The 17880-nt window shown below is 39.2% G+C and overlaps 1 protein-coding gene across 12 annotated transcripts in view; it reads left to right on the top strand.

The window, feature by feature from the left end:
• MAGI2 (membrane associated guanylate kinase, WW and PDZ domain containing 2) overlaps positions 1-17880 on the top strand; it is a 735815-nt gene that overhangs the window by 563604 nt on the left and 154331 nt on the right. For 11 of the 12 annotated variants that reach the window (XM_051637734.1, XM_051637697.1, XM_051637673.1 and 8 more), the window contains one exon: positions 16791-16848. The exons of the other annotated variant lie outside the window; for it this stretch is intronic. In XM_051637734.1, the coding sequence (XP_051493694.1) occupies positions 16791-16848 (58 nt within the window). The remainder of the gene's footprint in view (positions 1-16790; positions 16849-17880) is intronic. 12 annotated transcript variants of the gene reach the window in all.

Raw genomic sequence — 17880 nt, 5'->3', positions numbered from 1 at the left:
CTCATGAGGAACAACTGTGATTACACAATACAGCACAGTCATCAATACAGCCATAGCAAAATTTTCAGTCTTTTAAAGATCTATTTAATGCTCTCTGTTGGAACAAAAATACACAGTCCACTTGCTATTAATGACTAAAAGAAAGATCCCAAAAGGAGATGGCAAAACTTTCGTAAGAGTAATAGTTAAAGACAGCAGAGCAGAAACATAAGCAGGGCTGAATATAAGTCCCATAGGAGCTGTGAAATGGTGTTAATTGTTGTCTGGTCACAGTGAATGACTTCTGCTACTGCAAAGAAGGTGTTGTGGCCTGTCATTTTTAGAGTAACAGCCTCTAGACTACAGATTTTTTTTGTTTGAACAGGCAGAATTGAGAACTGATGGAGAATTTTTTAAGATTACTGAGATTTGATACTAATACAATATTCTTCACTACTGTCAATGGCTGTTTTGCATATGGTTTTTCCACTTGCTATTGTAATTATGGCTGGATGAGGATGCTGGTGATTGACTGCTATGAGCTGGTGATGTCTTGGTTCACTTTAGTAAATTATTTCAGAGTCTTGGGAACATCTGAAAGACAGAAGTCTGACCTGCAAATCAAACAGTTTAGAGATACTATCTGACACCAATTGCTTTTAACAGCCCTGTTTTGAAGGGACATGAGGATGACCTTGATGGATGTAGAATTGCAGTTGTTCATGAGGTACCCAGTTTTTAGAGGTAAGCAGATTTTGCCATAGTTATAAGAGCACAGGATACTGGAAATCTGAGCAGGACAATATAAAATTGACAGACCTGATACAGCCCTTACCCTGTTTACAGTTGTGTCCTAAGCAAGCAGCAATGATTACCTTAATTAAATGAAGACAAGGAAATGCAAAAGTTCTCAGCAGAAACTTAGACTGACCTCCAAATGAAACTGAGTTTTAATTTTATAAAATCTTTGTCATGTTAAGCACTCATTACTGAGTTACATGTTTATATCACAGGTTTTTTAAAGGAGCAGCCAGCTCATTATCTTAAAACTGTATTATACAATCCCCATTCTCTTTTAGCCTTGGTACAGATATCCAGACTAATGACTATAAACAAAAAGACTCCCCCTTCTTTAGGCTCAAATTGCATGAGGACATGTTCCAGTTTTACCTTGCAAGAGATACCATTGTATTCCATCACTTTTAGGAAACCCAAAGGTACAGTGGGGGGTGGGGGAGGGGGCGGTTGGGTGGGAAGGAAGTTAAAACTAAAACTTAAAAAAGAGAAAAATTGAGGAACTAGAACTGACAAAATAGAGGAGACTGAAAAATAAAGGACAAGTAAGATATGGAAGGACATGAGCAATTTCAGGATCATCTGAGCAAGACTTGCCCAGCAGTTGTGCCAATTGTAGCAACATAATCTTCCTCCTCTCACTGTCACACTGACCCTTTCTGTCGCTCGTTTCCACCCATCTTTTGTACTCTCCTTGTCCCTTTGCCCTTTCTCATCACCTACTCATTTTAAAATGGTAGAAGGAAAAAGATTAAGGATAAAAAAGACAGTTGCAAATCTTCACCCCTTTCACTTACATTCCTTTACTGTTAAACAGCTTGGATTTTCCTGCAGCACCAGCTGCAGTGTGTAATTAGGACTGCAACTGCAAAGTGGAAAACTACTACATTTTTATCGTTTCAGTGTGTACTAAAAGGCTGGCAGAAGCTGCCTCTGCCACAGGTGTTGCAAGTGCTCAGAGCCAACCATTTTACAGACAAGGCAGTTTCACAGCTGACTGTCAGTGGAGCAGAGAAAAATATGCACCTAAAATGCATGTACCATTCAATTCTCCTCATTTGTAAGACTTTTTGTAGAAGATGGGAGGCTTATTTTTCCCTATGATACAGAAATAATCTTTCTCTGTGAGAACAGACCCGTGAACCAGATGTGAACCAAGTCTGTGAAATACAAGCACCTAATTACATATCAAAGAGGAAAATCGACACTACTTTAAATCCACAAATCCTGACTGCAGCTCAACAAAAAAGGCAAATTTAGGAACTGAGCACACATATTCTGTAGGCATTCATATTTTCATCGGAATAATTAAAGTTCACTAAGGAAAAATGTAGCTATCTATTGATTAGTGCACACATAAATTACAAACAATTTAGCCTCTTCTGCTGCATCTGAAAATTATGGATTATAATCCCAATGTTGCATTTTACATCAGTAAATATCAAGTATTACAATTACAATGTCAGGAGGGCCTATCAAGAGAGACATAAAATCAAGTCCCCTTCCAGTTCCGCTTGACTTTGAGGTAATAATCATAGTCTCTATTCAGCAAAGAAGTCCCAATAAAATTCTAATCCTCTGAGTTCTGCCTGCAGATGGCCAGTATAGTTTATTAAGTTTTATGAAGACTGCAAAGGAATGAAAAGAAATATTACCAACCACTAAAAGTTGTTTTCTTCTGTGTTTATTTACTCATCCCTGGTTATACTACAACTATGCTTAGTTACAGACAATGACAACAAAATAAATCTCAAAAAAAATGTTGCTACTGCCTAATTTTTCCAATTCTCCTGCTTGCAGTTTCTGCATTTTATTTATCTGATGTCCTCATACTTCTTTCTACTGATTTAGGGACAGCTTTGGTTGAACAGGGCTTTTTTTGGGGTTTTTTTAGGCCCTCATAAAGTTATTTTTTAAGTGACTGCAGATGTAGTCAGTAAGGTCATGCTACTGCCCTTCTTACCAAACCTGCTGAGCAGCGAGTGCTGTTGCTGAGGTGACCCAGCCCAAACACTCAATCTGAATTGTTCTCATGAGCCTGGAGGAGAAATCCTTAAATAATTTAAATTGCTAGGTTAGTCTGCAAAAGGCATGCATTTGTATGCCTCTATCTAAGTACTTCTAAGCTAGTTTACAGAGGAATTAAAATATATAAAATAGATTCAGGCAAAGCTGGGCTGAAATTAGATACTGCAGTGAGAGATCCATTCAATCTTTGTGTTTGGTGTCCCTTTAGGGTGTATTCTGGACAAACTTTGTGGCAGACCATACATCTTTTAGGATGAGTTGTAGAGGAAGCAGTTCAGAGGGTCTGGGTTTTTGTAAGAACTTGTAGTGACCTTGATATTTAAGGAGCTGAAGAGATTGGAAAACAGTAAAGAGTAGAACTTAAAAGACTAACAGGAAAACAGGAGGTGAAATTACAGAATTGTTTGTTATGCCACTGAGTTGGTACAGCTTCGATTTGTATACCTACCTTCAGCCAGTCAGTACAAAAACAATAAAAAACAATTAATTTAATTTAAATAATTAATTAATGTAATACATACACAGGAATAAAAACTGTACCAGATGGTACAAAGCAAGAACATACACTCAGGATAAGGTTACTTTTGGTTTTAATAACTCAAGTAGATCAGTTACTGATTCCAAAATCATGTAGTGCAGGATGTCACAAAAGTCAGATTCCTCGTTTCTCTGGGTTGGTGCTTATGATAAATCAGGCATATGACTGAGTAATCTGACAGTCCCTGACTTATGCAAATAGGCTATTGCTGCACATGAATAAAAAAATGAGCAGGCACTCTCTTCTTCCATTAACTGTTGTAGATAGGCTTTTTCTGAGGTAGCCACAGCAGTATTTTGATCATCTTCATAATCTTATTCCCCTCAGAAGTTCTGGGAATGGGAAGGACTCAGCTTTAGATGCAGCAGCAGAGGTATTTGTGCCCAGCTGGAAGGAAAGAGTCTCAAGAAGGAGGCAGGGGAACAAACAAATTATTTTGGTAAAAAATACAAGTTTTAGGGAGAATTAGGAATAGATTGCAGCTTGTCTTTGAAGGAGATTTGGGGTTTCTTTGGAGTAGGAGGAAGGTCTCTTCTTTGGGAAAAAAAAAAAAAAACACAACAAAAAACACAACAACAACAAACTGAAGGGTTTTGGAGATGATTAACAATGAAGAAGACACATGAACAACCACAGCCTGCTCTTTGTTTTTCTCCATCATTCTGTCCCATATCCATCCTATCCTTCTGACACAGTACTCTCTTAGTGTTTGGGTTAATATTATTCAACCTTGGGAAGATTTTACACCAAGAAAAAGAGAAGAGGGGAATAGGGAGTGGAAAATATTTGTGTTGCCACCTTTCATGACATTGCAGAGTGTAAAAATAAATAAATTACTATGAACATGAAAGTACTACCTTGCCTTCTTTTTTTTCTTCTTCCTATAACATGTTAGTTACATACCAGCATCACTGAACATTAAAACATGAATAAAACATGAACAGATCTTAACTCTCTCATTGTTGTCCCATACAGTCAAAACTCCTGAAGGAAAATTGACTTAGGAACCTGATTATTTTGTCATTGTCACAAACTGGTTCATTAATTGGACACTAGATTTGCAAAGTGCCCTTACGAATGCAAACAAAATGTGTCTGGTAGATTAACAAAGGACCAAACACCTGTTTCTCATGCACAGTTCCTTTCTGATGCTCTCACAGAACCATACTGAGAGGGTTTGGCAGATGGCATTACAATTGAAATACAGAAAAACAAGCTTCTGAATTCATACATATTTCCTTGTCGTTCAAATGCCAAGGGATTTTTAACATTATGTTTAAAGTGTGGAGTGACTCAATTTGAGTGTCCTCATAAATACAACTAATACATAATGATGAATAAGTTATGACAAGAAGTTTCTGAAGGTACATGCAACTAAAGCAGATTTTTATCTACTGTGCAACAAAGCAAGAATAAAAGATAAGACTTTTAGAGTTCTCACCCTAGAAAAGTCAATGAAGTAACTGAAGAAAAAAAAGCAGATTCTAATCTATTTTCACTAGTATAAATCAATAACTGCTGCCTCAGAAGCTGCAGTGTTAACCTTAATTTTCCAAAATGCAGTGTAATCTCCCCATCAATTGTATTGATGTATCTATTTCTTCAAATACTATTTAAACAAGTCATGTATCTACTTTACTTATATCCAGCTTCTGTTCAGAACTGTGAAAACATATTATTAAAAAGCTTGGTAGTTATAGAAACAGATCATGTAGGAACTACCTTGACGACGATTCTACTATCTGATTGCATACAGCTTCATTGACCCTTGGAAATAAATCTAGGAATGTAAAATATCTGGTGCTCAATCAGAGCACTAGTGTATTTACTCTGCTCAGAAATTTCTATCCAAGGCCAGTATCTGATGCTTCTGAGGCAATTACAACTCATCAGAAATGAGTAATACACCAATGCAATTTTACAGTCTGGGCAGGATGGCTTTTTATTTGTGGACCACCCACAGATAATAGTTTCATTGTAAGCATACAAAGTAGTTCTTGGCTGTTTTTCTTTCATTATCTCTACAGATGCTACATTTTCCCATCTCTTTTTATAATATGGTCTATCCATTTGTCTTACTGCCCTGTCACATAAAATCAAGTAATTGCCATTTGTTGTAATAACAAGGCAGAACTAAAAAAACAAAAAAAACAGAAAGTATTGTGCTGTGTGCTTTATTTTGAAACATTGACTTGAGACTCTCAAGGCCCAGTGAGACAAATGAAGTAGTGTAACAAATGTTTTCTAATATTCATTGAAATTTTAATTAAACCTCAGTGTTGGTATTTTAAAAATGAATCAAAAACAAGGTAAAATAATCTGCTTGACCAGGAAAGACAGGGGAGATGAAAAAAGGTGTTGTCTTTTGTGTAGAGGAACAGTGTGGACGTATAGAGTTCTCCTGTGGGATCGGTGGATGGGTGGCCCACTAGCCTGTACTGTTGTAAGATTTTCTTCCTGCCCAGGTGCAGGACTTGGCATTTATCCTTGTTGAATTTAGCAAGGTTTCTGCTGGCACATTCCTCCAGCCTGACTAGGTCTCTCAAGGGCAGCCCTGCCCTTGACCATGTTGACTGTTGCCCCTGGCGTCACCTGCAAAGTTAACTTTGTCTGAAGGAGGCAACAGAGTCAAAGGGGACTGATTTCAGCAAACGGCCACCCGGATGGTCAGGAACAGGAGCACTGCCCCGTGAGGAGAGACTGGGGATAATCATGTTTCCCCTTTAGAAAAGTTTGGCCCTGAAAATAGCCTTAAAATGTGTAATTTGGTTTTGTTGCGGAATAATAGGCTTTTTATCTTTGTTGTACTAGAGGTTAAGAGGTGAAAACTAACTAAAATATGTTGAAGTCTATATATGAGTTTGAGGTACTAGTAACATAGTATCTAGTTGCCTCCCATGAGATCTAGCCTGCCCTATTAGTAGCTACATGCTTTTATGGGGCTTTTTAGGTCAGTAGCCAAATTGCAGGTTTTAGGTTATATAATAACAGTAAAGTCAGTAACTCTGTAAATTCACAGAGTATGTTGTTAAACTTTTAACAGCAAAGGAAATAATATAAATAAATTAAGAGTCTGAAAAGCAAACAGAAGAAGAAAAGCCTGACTTCATGAGATCCGGCAGTTATTAGGTAGAAAACACTGGTTTGTAACAAGGCTGAGTTGATACAGTCAGTAATGAGGTACAAGCACTGAAAGATTTGAACATCTAAAAGATCAAAAAGAATGTTTCTTTTCAGTCTGTTTTCTTCAAAGGCTAAAGAATATAGCATTAACAAGCTGTGTTAATAAAATCAGTTTCAAAGGCAGAATCTTTCACATTGGAGCTGCACGTGGCATGCAGCAAATCTGCTGAACATCAGGAATACAAATTTATAATGCAGAGCACAGTTGAAGTACCTGGGGGCTCCTTTTCTGCTCGTAAAAGTAATGTACCTGTGACAGTCGCTTTTATGTGCAGGTCTGAACTTCAAACCAGCCAGCAATGGTGTCACAGCTCCTCAGCATGCCTGGGAGTAACCTAAAGCCAGGGCATGGGCTGAGCTTCTCCAGCTGGCACATGTTCTCCACTGAGATTCACCCTGATGAGACTTCATTCCTAGCAGTGCTCACATTAGGTAGTTTAAAGTTAGGAGCTATGAGGACAAAGGTTTCCATGACTCTGGATGTAGCCTTTATTGTATTGAAAATAAGGTAATATGTAATTAACACAGAATACAGAAAATTATTCCAAACTATTATGGGAAGGTAAGGAACTTCTTAATTATTCCATGGAAACTTGATGCATTATATCCAGTCTTCTGGGCAAGAACTTGTATCTAAAAAATTAGATTTTTTGGTGTTGAGTGGTCTCTATTTCCCCAGCAAAACACAAGTCACTTTAGTGAAAATTTTGACATCAACAAGCTGATTGAAGCTTCTGTCTCCCCAAACATTCTGCACGATAAACCACATACCCAGCACAAACAACACAAGAGTAAGGTGAGAGAAAAAGACAAGATGCTACAATTTAATTTTTTTTAAAGTTTTCATAATAAATGTTTTCAGTATTTCTTCTTTCCTTCAATCTGTTATTTCTGAGTACATTGAAAAAAGGAATTTGTAGTTTGTGTGAAATCTTTAAATGGAAACTCTAAGTTTTCTCTTGAAAAGGTCCATGAAGAGTACTCAGACCAGCTTCAGCTGTTGCAAACTATTAAGAATTGAGTTATTTATTAAGGCTTTGTTAAGGAAACAATTTCAGGCACTGCCTACCTAACTGAATTATCAAAATATAAGGTGATTTTGCTCCTAATTTCCTTTTAATTGCCTTTTTCTTTTTTTTTTTTTTTAATAGCTAACAAGCCCTTTATGAACTCTTTTTTGATCATTAAATGTCAGTAATTCAGTTGGTGCTTTTTCCCTGTCTTAATGCAAATCTTGGTTAGATCATAGAAATATAGAATCATAGAATGGTTTGGTTTGGATGGACCCTTAAAGATCATCTAGTTCAACCCCCCTTGCATAGGCAGGGACACCTCCCAGTAGATTGGATTGCTCAGAGCCCCATCCAACCTGGCCTTGAGCATTTCCAGTGAGGGGCCTTCCACAATTTCCTTGGGCAACCTGTTCCAGTGTCTCACCACCCGCCCACTAAAGAATCTCCTCCTGATGTCTAACCCAAATCTCCCCTTTCAGTTTTGACCCATTACCCATTATCCTTTTGCTACAAGCCCTTGAATAAAGTCCCCCCCCAACTTTCCAGTAGGCCCCCTTCAGGTACTGGAAGGCCACTACGAGGTCCTCCCGGGGCCTTCTCTTCTTCAGGCTGAACAGCCCCAACTTTCCCAGCCTGTCTTCATAGGAGAGGTCCTCAGATCATCTTTGTGGCCCTCCTCTGGACTTTCCCCATGAGCTCCATGTCCTTCTTACATTGGGGGCTCCAGAATTGGACACACCATGCTAGGTGGAGTCTTAGGAGAGCTGAGTAAAAGGGGAGAATCACCTCCCTTGACCTGCTGGCCACACTTGATGCAGCCCAGGACACAGTGGCTTTCTGGACTGCAAGCGCACATTGCCGGCTCATGCTGAGCTTCTCATCAGCCAACACTCCCAAGTTCTTCTCCTCTGGACTGTTTTCGATCCATTCTCAGCCTGTATTTGTGCTTGGATGTTTCACTCCTCTGCATGTCAGAGGAATCAAGCACAACTATGTGAAAAATATCCATACTGATGGCAATATTTCACTTGGTAACAATACTGGGAGAAAATATTATTGAATTGATAGTAGTATTTAGTAATTACGTTCTGCCCAATTAAGGATGTTGCATGTCACAATAAGCTGCACAGAAGGAAGAAGATGCATTTATCAGATGTGAATGTTACTTAGACATTTGTTTCAATTGTACAAGAAGAAATTATGCATAATGTCATTTTATTCATGAGAATAAATTGCACATTAATAGTTTGTGGTTACAGACAGAACGTAAACAGTCCTGACTTTGTGAAATGTGCTACTGTAAGAATGGCAGTTGAACACAAGTTTAATTAAAATTAAGTTTACGTGGATCTTTTCCAACCTAAATAATTCAATGGCTTGACTTGCAGTTGGTATATTCCCTAAGTTTTCCACATTTTCTATGACAGAAAGAGTGAATTTGTTTTTGCTGTGCAGGTGGAGTTATCCATCCTGCCTTTGTTATTTTCACTGTGACAGTGAACAATACAACTTCTCATTTTTTGATCTAATTTATTTTCCCCTGCAGCTTTTGATTTGTACACTAGCATGGAGAAATCTGTGTTAGTAATTGCATTTTCCAGCTTAGGTCATGACATTAGAAGCATAGCTAAGTGGAGGAACCTGTTGAGGCAGTATAAAGAATTTTACCACAACATATACCTATTTAATTTTTGTCGTTTTTTGGAGCTCCCAGATGTTAGGCAGATATGTGACCTAGCAGAAGGTATGTGGATAGTGGGTTAAATACTGACTTTCAGTGAGTAATGTTATCCTTTTCTTATGGCAACCTTAAACAGAAGGATTCAGGAACAGCAGTGCAACTATCACAGCAGTTTCATGTATCAGCCTGGCAATGTGGACACACACTAATGAGAGCAGTCAAATCAGACACCTCCAGCCTTCCACTCTTGAAGGAGCCACACAGCACCCCAAGAGTAGCATCTGCTCCTTGGTAATCTGAGTGCTGTGCCTTAGGGTATTGCAGGCAAGGTTTTCTGGTCAGCTATGCAGTGAGGACCATGGGTTTGGACTTGCAGGTAAATACTTTCAATGACTGTCTTTGAAAAAGACTGGAACAATATGCAATTGCATTGCACTGTGGAGTTGCCACATATTTTGTCACTTTTAACCCAGCTCATTGGAAACCCTCAGTAGGCAACTGACCTGAAAAGGCAAAACTGAATTTGAAACAGGGAAAAAGAAAAGAGAAGAGAGAAAGCAAGAGATAAAACAAAGACAGGCTGTTGAGTGGAATTTCTTGTGGGGAGGGGGGTCTATTACAGACCTCCTGATCAGGACAAGGGAGTTGATGAGGCTTTCTACAGGCAGCTGAAAGCAGCCTCGCAACTACAGCCCTTAGTCCTCATGGGGGATTTTAACTACCCAGATATTTGCTGGAAGGCCTACACAGCCAGCTATTCACAGTCTAGGAGGTTCCTCCAATGCATCGATGATAACTTCTTGATACAAATGGTGGATGAGCCAACTAGGAGAGGAGTGCTTCTGGATCTTGTACTCACCAACAAGGAGGGTCTGGTTGAAGTGGTGACAATCAGTGGCAGCCTTGGCTGCAGTGTTCACGAGATGGTGGAGTGCAGGATCTTGTGTGGGAGGAACAGAATACCTAGCAGGACCACAACCCTGGACTTCCGCAGGGCCAACTTTGGCCTCTTCAATCAATTGTTAAGAGAAGTCCCATGGGACAGGGTTCTGGATGGTAAAGGGGCTCAAGATAGTCAACATTCAAGGACCACTTCTTGCAAGCTCAGGATCAGAGCATCCCAATGGGTAGGAAATCAAGTAAGGGAGCCAGAAGACCCGCATGGTTAAACAAGGATCTGCTGGGCAAACTCAAGTGGAAAAAGAGAATCTATGGATCATGGAAGGAGGGGCTGGCCACTTGTGAGGAATATAGAACTGTTGTCAGAGGATGTAGGGAGGCAATAAGGAAAGCTAAGGCCTCCTTGGAACTAAACCTTGCTAGTGAAGTCAAAGACAATAGAAAGGGCTTCTTCAAATACATTGCAGACAAAACTAACATTAGAGGCAATATAGGCCCACTGCTGAATGGGGTGGATGCCCTGGTGACAGAGGATATAAAGAAGGCAGAGGTACTGAATGCCTTCTTTGCCACTGCCTTCACTGCTGCAGACTCTCCCCAGTAGCCCCAGATCCCTAAAGCCCCAGAAGAAGTCAGGATAAAGGAAGACTCTGCTTTGGTAGATAAGGATTGGGTTAGGGATCAGTTAAGCAATCTGGACATCCATAAATTGATGGGTCCAGATGGAATGCACCCAAGGGTGCTGAGGGAGCTGGCGGAGGTCATTGCTTGACCACTCTCCATCATCTTTGGTAAGTTGTGGGCAACAGGAGAGGTGCCTAAGGACTGAAGGATAGCAAATGTCACTCCAGTCTACAAGGAGGGCAAGAAGGAGGCCCCGGGTAACTATAGACCGGTCAGCCTCACCTCCATCCCTGGAAAGGTAATGGAACAACTTGTTCTTGGCACTATCTCTAGGCTTATCAAGGATGAGGGGGTCATTAAGAGCAGTCAACATGGTTTTACCAAGGGGACGTCGTGTTTGACCAACCTTATAGCCTTCTGTGAGGAAGTAACTAGGTGGATAGATGATGGTAGGGCAGTAGATGTGGTTTATCTTGATTTCAGTAAAGCATTTGACACTGTCTCCCACAGCATCCTCGTAGAAAACTAAGGAAGTGTGCTCTTGATAGTCAGGTAGTGAGGTGGATCATGAACTGGTTGAAAGGAAGAAGTCAGAGAGCTGTGGTCAATGGGGCAGAATCTAGTTGCAGGTCTGTGACTAGTGGAATCCCTCAGGGGTCGGTACTGGGACCAGTACTATTCAATATTTTCATCAACGACCTGGATGAGGGTACAGAGTGTGCCCTCAGCAAGTTTGCTGATGACACTAAACTGGGAGGTGTGGCTGACACACCAGAAAGCTGTACTGCCATTCAGTGAGACCTGGACAGGCTGCAGAGTTGGGCGAAACTTGATGAAATTCAACAAGGGCAAGTGTAGAGTCTTGCATCTGGGGAAGAACAACCCCATGTATCAGTACAGGTTGGGGGCTGACCTGCTGGAGAGAGGAGGAAGGGACCTGGGGGTCCTGGTGGGCAGGATGATGACCATGATGAGTCAGCAATGTGCCCTTGTAGCCAAGAAGGCCAATGGCATCCTGGGGTGTATTAGAAAGGGTGTGGTAGTATGCCAAGGGAGATTCTCCTCCCCCTCTATTCTGCCTTTGTGAGGCTGCATCTGGAATATTGTGTCCAGTTCTGGTCTCCTCAGTTCAAGAAGGACAGGGAACTGCTTGAACAAGTCCAGCGCAGAGGTACAAAGATGATTAAGGGAGCAGGACATCTCCCTTACAAGGAAAGGCTGAGGGAGCTGGGTCTCTTTAGCTTGGAAGAGAGGAGACTGAGGGGTGACCTCATCAATGTTTACAAATATGTTAAGGGCAAGTGTCAGGAGGATGGAGCCAGGCTTTTTTCAGTGATGTCTAGTGATAGGACAAGGGGCAACGGGTGCAAACTGGAGCATAGGAGGTTCCACATAAACATCAGAAAAAACTCCTTTACTGTGAGAGTGACAGAGCCCTGGAACAGGCTGCCCAGAGAGGTTGTGGAGTCTCCTTTGCTGGAGACATTCAAAACCCACCTGGACACGTTCTTGTGTGATGTGCTCTAGGTGATCCTGCTCTGGCAGGAGGGTTGGACTGGATGATCTCTCGAGGTCCCTTCCAACCCCTAAGATTCTGTGATTTCTGAAAAGTATCATACATGGGTTAGAAGAGGATTCCTGAACTGTGCCTGTGTGTTAACAAGACAGGTGAACCCTACTCATACTAGCTTCCACAACTTCTGCATACTTATTGACAACATTTTCCAATAACAGCAGGCATTATAGTTTCTTTTTCTCTCTCATGCTATATTCTTTTATACTATACAAATATTTTGATTGCAGCCAATTCAAGAAATATGCTCTCATGTTTCTTTCCACCTGCAAGTGGGGTAGTGACACAGTGCTGGCTGCCATTCTGAAACCTTGAGGGTTTTTTGTGACTCTCTTTAACACAGTTAGTACTCCATAAACTTCAGAAAAATTAATCTTTGAGTTTGATAATATGCTTTCTCATCTTGGCACACTGAGATCCAAAATGCACTCCCTCATCCCCAGAGAAGGTTAAGTGGCACCATCAAAAATCATTCTGAAACACAACAGCTTTCAGAAGGCAGAATAAGAACATCTGGACCATTAGCATAAGCAGGATGTGATGAGAAGGCACTACCACTGATTATTAGTGACCTCCTTGAATTCATTTTAGACTTTTCTTTCTCTTTCTTTCTTTCTTTCTTTCTTTCTTTCTTTCTTTCTTTCTTTCTTTCTTTCTTTCTTTTTTTCTTTTTCTTTCTCTCTCTCTTTCTCTCTTTCTCTCTCTCTTTCTCTCTCTCTCTCTCTTTCTCTCTCCTTTCTCTTTCTCTCTCCTTTCTCTTCTTCTCTTTTCTTCTCTTTCCTTTTCTTTTCTTTTCTTTTCTTTTCTTTTCTTTTCTTTTCTTTTCTTTTCTTTTCTTTTCTTTTCTTTTCTTTTCTTTTCTTTTCTTTTCCTTTCTTTTCTTTTCTTTTCTTTTCTTTTCTTTTCTTTTCTTTTCTTTTCTTTTCTTTTCTTTTCTTTTCTTTTCTTTTCTTTTTTCTTTTCTTTTCTTTTCCTTTCTTTCTTTCTTCCTTGTCTTTCTTTCACCTTTATTACCATTTAACTTTCAGAAATGCAACTCCTTCACCATTTAAAACTTTCCTAGTTGTATACTGAGCTGTGCCTTTTTGATCTTTGTTTTTTGTTTTGTGGGAGGTTTTTTGTTTGGTTGTTGTTGTTTAGTTTGTTTGTTTGTTTGTTTTTCCCTATGGCTGCTGCAGTGTTAGCTAAATGCTGCTTCTCTGGTTCTCTGGTGGAGAGAGAACACATGGAATGTGAAAACTAGAACATACATACATTCTATACAGATTATGCAGCACCTTTCCATCCACCTGTGGTACCAGCATTGCGAGATGCTGTACAAATACTGATTTTTAAATGGTGATTTTACAAATGTTCCTGATCCTTCACTGAGTGATAGAAGGAGGTCTGTGGGAATACAATGTCAGATATTGAAGGCTCAAAATAAATGATTCTTGTTTTTCCTTCTATGTAGAAAAGTCCTCCAGAAGTCAATAGAATTGAAAGACATGAATGATAGAAGTGTTGAGCTCAGGAAAATGAAGACATCACATATAGCATAGTAAACACAAAACCGCTGGTTGCAGAAATTGAACTGGCATGCTAGTAGTAGGAAATTAATATCAGAGAATGCTGTAATTTATTGCTCCCTTCCAATTCAAATCATGGTGGCCAATAGTAATCTCCTTTACAAGTGTTTTATAGCAATTCTCTTTTCTAAATGTGTACTGTTGACTCTCATCCATAATGCTGCTCACTGGGCACAGTGAAATGAAAAAGAGAAACTGTAATGCCCTCACCTCTCATTTGGCAAATGCTTCCTTTCCTATTTTATGAAGCACTAAAGTATTTCTGCCTTTCATTTCAATAGTGAAAAATGGAATAGGTGCTACTGTTTAATGTAACAAAAAAATAATCACGGTGCTCCTGAAAGCAAACGTAGCAGAAGATTCTTCTAACAGAAGCTTTGTAGTAAAGTACACTCCACCAACCGTATGTGCCAGACGTTGAGGGGGGAGCAGCAGTCTTGGGGTTTGTGGTCTAGCAATTGCATTTTACTGGTCAACACAGAATTTTAATTAAACATAGCTTATAGACTACATCTCAAACTGAAAAATGAAATTAGAATATAGCTGTAGGTGGAGTTCATATCTATTGTGTTACATGAAGGTAATTTTTATTTCCTTTCTTCTGAACCCATGACTATTTTATGATGTTAGATAATCAGTGGTTCAATCCATGCATTTAAAAGTCAGCTCTCCATAATATGTCCAATTCATTAAATTTGTACAGACTTTTACACTAGAAAATGGGTTTTGTCATTTGCCTTCTCAATAGTTGTGTCAGTTCATAAATACAGTTAGGCATCATTACTTCAGAAAAAAATAGGTCAATAGGATAATAGTAAATCTTTGAGTTGTTTCACATTTTCATAAATATGTAAAATGAAACGTCCTCTGCATCCATGCACTTGAAAGTGTATATATTTACAGAAAGCTACCTACTTCCAAATTTGGGCAAAATATCTACTTTCTATTTTTAACGTGATTGTTGGGAAAAAATGCCATCTATTAATATACATTTGGAAAGTCTCACATTTGTATATGTGCATGCTTCTGTGCATTTTTAAGCATGGGCAGATTTTACTGGTGGCTGCCTCACTTTTTTCGGAGGGAGTGTAATTTTGTATGGTCAGATACGAAAGCAAAGTGAAGTTAACTAGCTGAAAAACACCTTGCAAGATTACATGAAAAGAAGATGTACCCACTGTATTTAAACTGATACTTTATATTATTTCTATGTCTTAAGGTTATGTGAAAGCTTCATTTTTTTCATAGAAAACTATTAAAAGGAGCCTTATTTATCATGCATGCATTGGTAATGATATCTACTGTAGGGGCACTACAGGATATGTGCATCAACTGCTGTCTCTTGGAATATTTTTTTATAAAATCCCACAGTCTTGCCTCAGGATATACAGGACTTTGTAGGAACCATAGTAAGGTCAGTCTCCTACGGATTTTGCTGAAGTTCTGGGCAGGTCTGGAAAGAGCAACACCAGGGCTTTCTAATGCTCAGTGGCTTGACAATGACCTAGTGATGTGCTCCTTGCAACAAAGCAGGCCAACAGTTTCCTAGGCTGCAGTTGATAGAGCAGTGCCAGCAGATCCAGGGAGATGATCCTTCCCCTCTATTCAGCACTAGTGAGACAGATAGAGTTCTGGATCCGGTTCTGGGCTTCTCAGTATGAGAGAGACATGGATATACAGGACAGAGTCCAGTGAAGAGCCACTAAGATGATGAAGGTACTAGAACATCTCTCCTACAAGAAAAGGATGAGAGAGCTGGGACTGTTTGGCCTAGAGAGGAGAAGCCTCAAGGGGATCTCATCAATCTAAATAAGTACCTGAAAGGAGGGTACAAGGAAGACAGAACCAGGCTCTTTTCAGTGGTGCTTAGTGATAGGACAGGAGGTAAAGGGTACAAATTGAAATACAGGAAATTCTGTATTAATATAAGAAATATTGTTTTTACTCTGTGGGTGGTCAAACATTTGAAGAAATTGCCCAGAGAGGTTGTGGGGTCTCCACTCCTGGAGATATTCAGAAGCTGACTGGAGATGGTACTGAGCAACCTGGTCTAGATGATCTTGCTTTGAGCAGAGGGTTTGGGCTAGACAAACTCCAGAGGTCTCTTCCAGCCTCAACCATTCTGTGATCCCGTTACCTGCTTAAATACCTTATGCTGCATTTATTCCTATAAAGTGACAGAATAACCCTGAAAAATCCTGTTCAGCGTGCAGACTTGTGAAGATTTCAAAGGTAACAATGTTGTAAGAATGAGAGTAAAAAATTAGTATCAACATTAGAGATGTCTGTTTCTGCAAAGTATAATTAGTTTTAGCAGTAAATGTTATAATATCTTTTTTTGGTATGTTCTACTATGTACTCCAATGTCCCTGAAATATAACTAAGCTTTGGAACAGGATTCCTCTGGTACCTGTGGACTTCCCATCACAGTGAGATGACTCGTACAAACTCCTCAGGAACATTTAGGTGTACCTACCATGCTTACGTAACAGGAGGCAAACTCTTCATTGCTTCTAGACCAACTCTTTCAGGATTCCTAGCAAAGAAAAAAGCAGAAAAATCAAAGTACTATTTTGTGTTTACCTGTTTCTTAAAATATAAACCCCTCTCTTCCTCCAGCAGTGATGTTCTACAAGGTGTGCTTACAGCAGTTGCCTGGCACAGCTTTTGGAACAATAAAGTAGTTCAACTAATGAGATCTGTGTCTGTATGCCAGTTTTCAAGTTACTACTACTTGTGGCTGCCATGGTGTGTGTTCAAGATTTGGCATTTGCTTTGGTCATTGTATCTAATTTGACTATTAAGTTATTTCCCTCAGCACCCAGCAAAGAGTCATTATTTCATTATTAGAAGTCTTAGCATACTGTACTACCTTAACTGAAAGAGATTATAACTCTTTGTTTTTCAGAGCTTCCATATGGCTGGGAGAAAATTGATGATCCCATTTATGGCACTTATTATGTTGAGTAAGTTCCCAAGTTCAGTATTATCTTGCTGTTAATACATCATAACCTAATACTAGTATCCTCTGCAGTGCTTAGCCTGGCAAGACATGGGTACAATCACTTGACATGTTAAACCAACAGTATACCAGGATTTCTTAGTCATCAATACAGATAACATGTCCAAATACATCCAATATGTTTGAAATCAGTGACTTGGGCATTCAGTAATTCTCTTTCTCCAGAGTCTGATTTCATGGTGTCATTCCAGCTAATACTTGTACAAAGATCATACTCGTGAAATAATTGTTTTGTTTTCCATGGAATATTTGGATATCCAGTGAGGGAGAAACCTTTTTAATCAATGAATAGAGTAAAGCATAATCATTTTAGCTCAGTTAGAATCTCTTTTTTGGTCATCCTTCCTCACTGCAAATCCAATGTTTACACTATTTGTGCCAGGAGCCAGGTTATTTATATGCTGCATATACAATGTTAGAGGACATTTTGCACTCAAAAGTGCAACTGACAATAGGATAATATAAATTTCTATTTTCATAGCACAATCCTTGCTCTTTTTTTTTTTAATCAGGTTTTATTTTAGTCATGAAACAAGAGAAAAGAATACTTACTCCCTTGTGCAAGGACAACAGAAAGCTTTTGTGTGAAGTACTGGGTAGAGCCTCTTTTGGCCAATTTCTACAGAGGAAAAAAAAGTCTATCAGAGCAATTATATTCTCTTCTTTTTAGCTTAACACATTGAATGAGACTTACAAAAAATGAATATAGATTCAAAATTCTGATATCTGTTCAGAGTGGTCATTTCTTAGTCTGCTCTCTACACAAAGTATTTGGCAGAGGAAGCAGAAAACCATTCCCCGTCACTGTGCAGACAGTGCTTGAAAGGTTAAGGAAGATTAATTCATTAGTTCCTTTTATTAAACAAGAGACATTTTTAGAGAAGATGCCCTCTTACCTAAAATCTCAATTTCAAATCCTGCCAATTAAACAGTACATTTATTCTATTTGATTCATACAAAATACAAAATTTTAGTT

Source organism: Apus apus, chromosome 1, assembly GCF_020740795.1.
Source record: "Apus apus isolate bApuApu2 chromosome 1, bApuApu2.pri.cur, whole genome shotgun sequence".
NCBI lineage: Eukaryota > Metazoa > Chordata > Aves > Apodiformes > Apodidae > Apus > Apus apus.
Note: the sequence above shows the minus strand (reverse complement) of the source record. Positions and strands in the feature narration are given on the sequence as shown.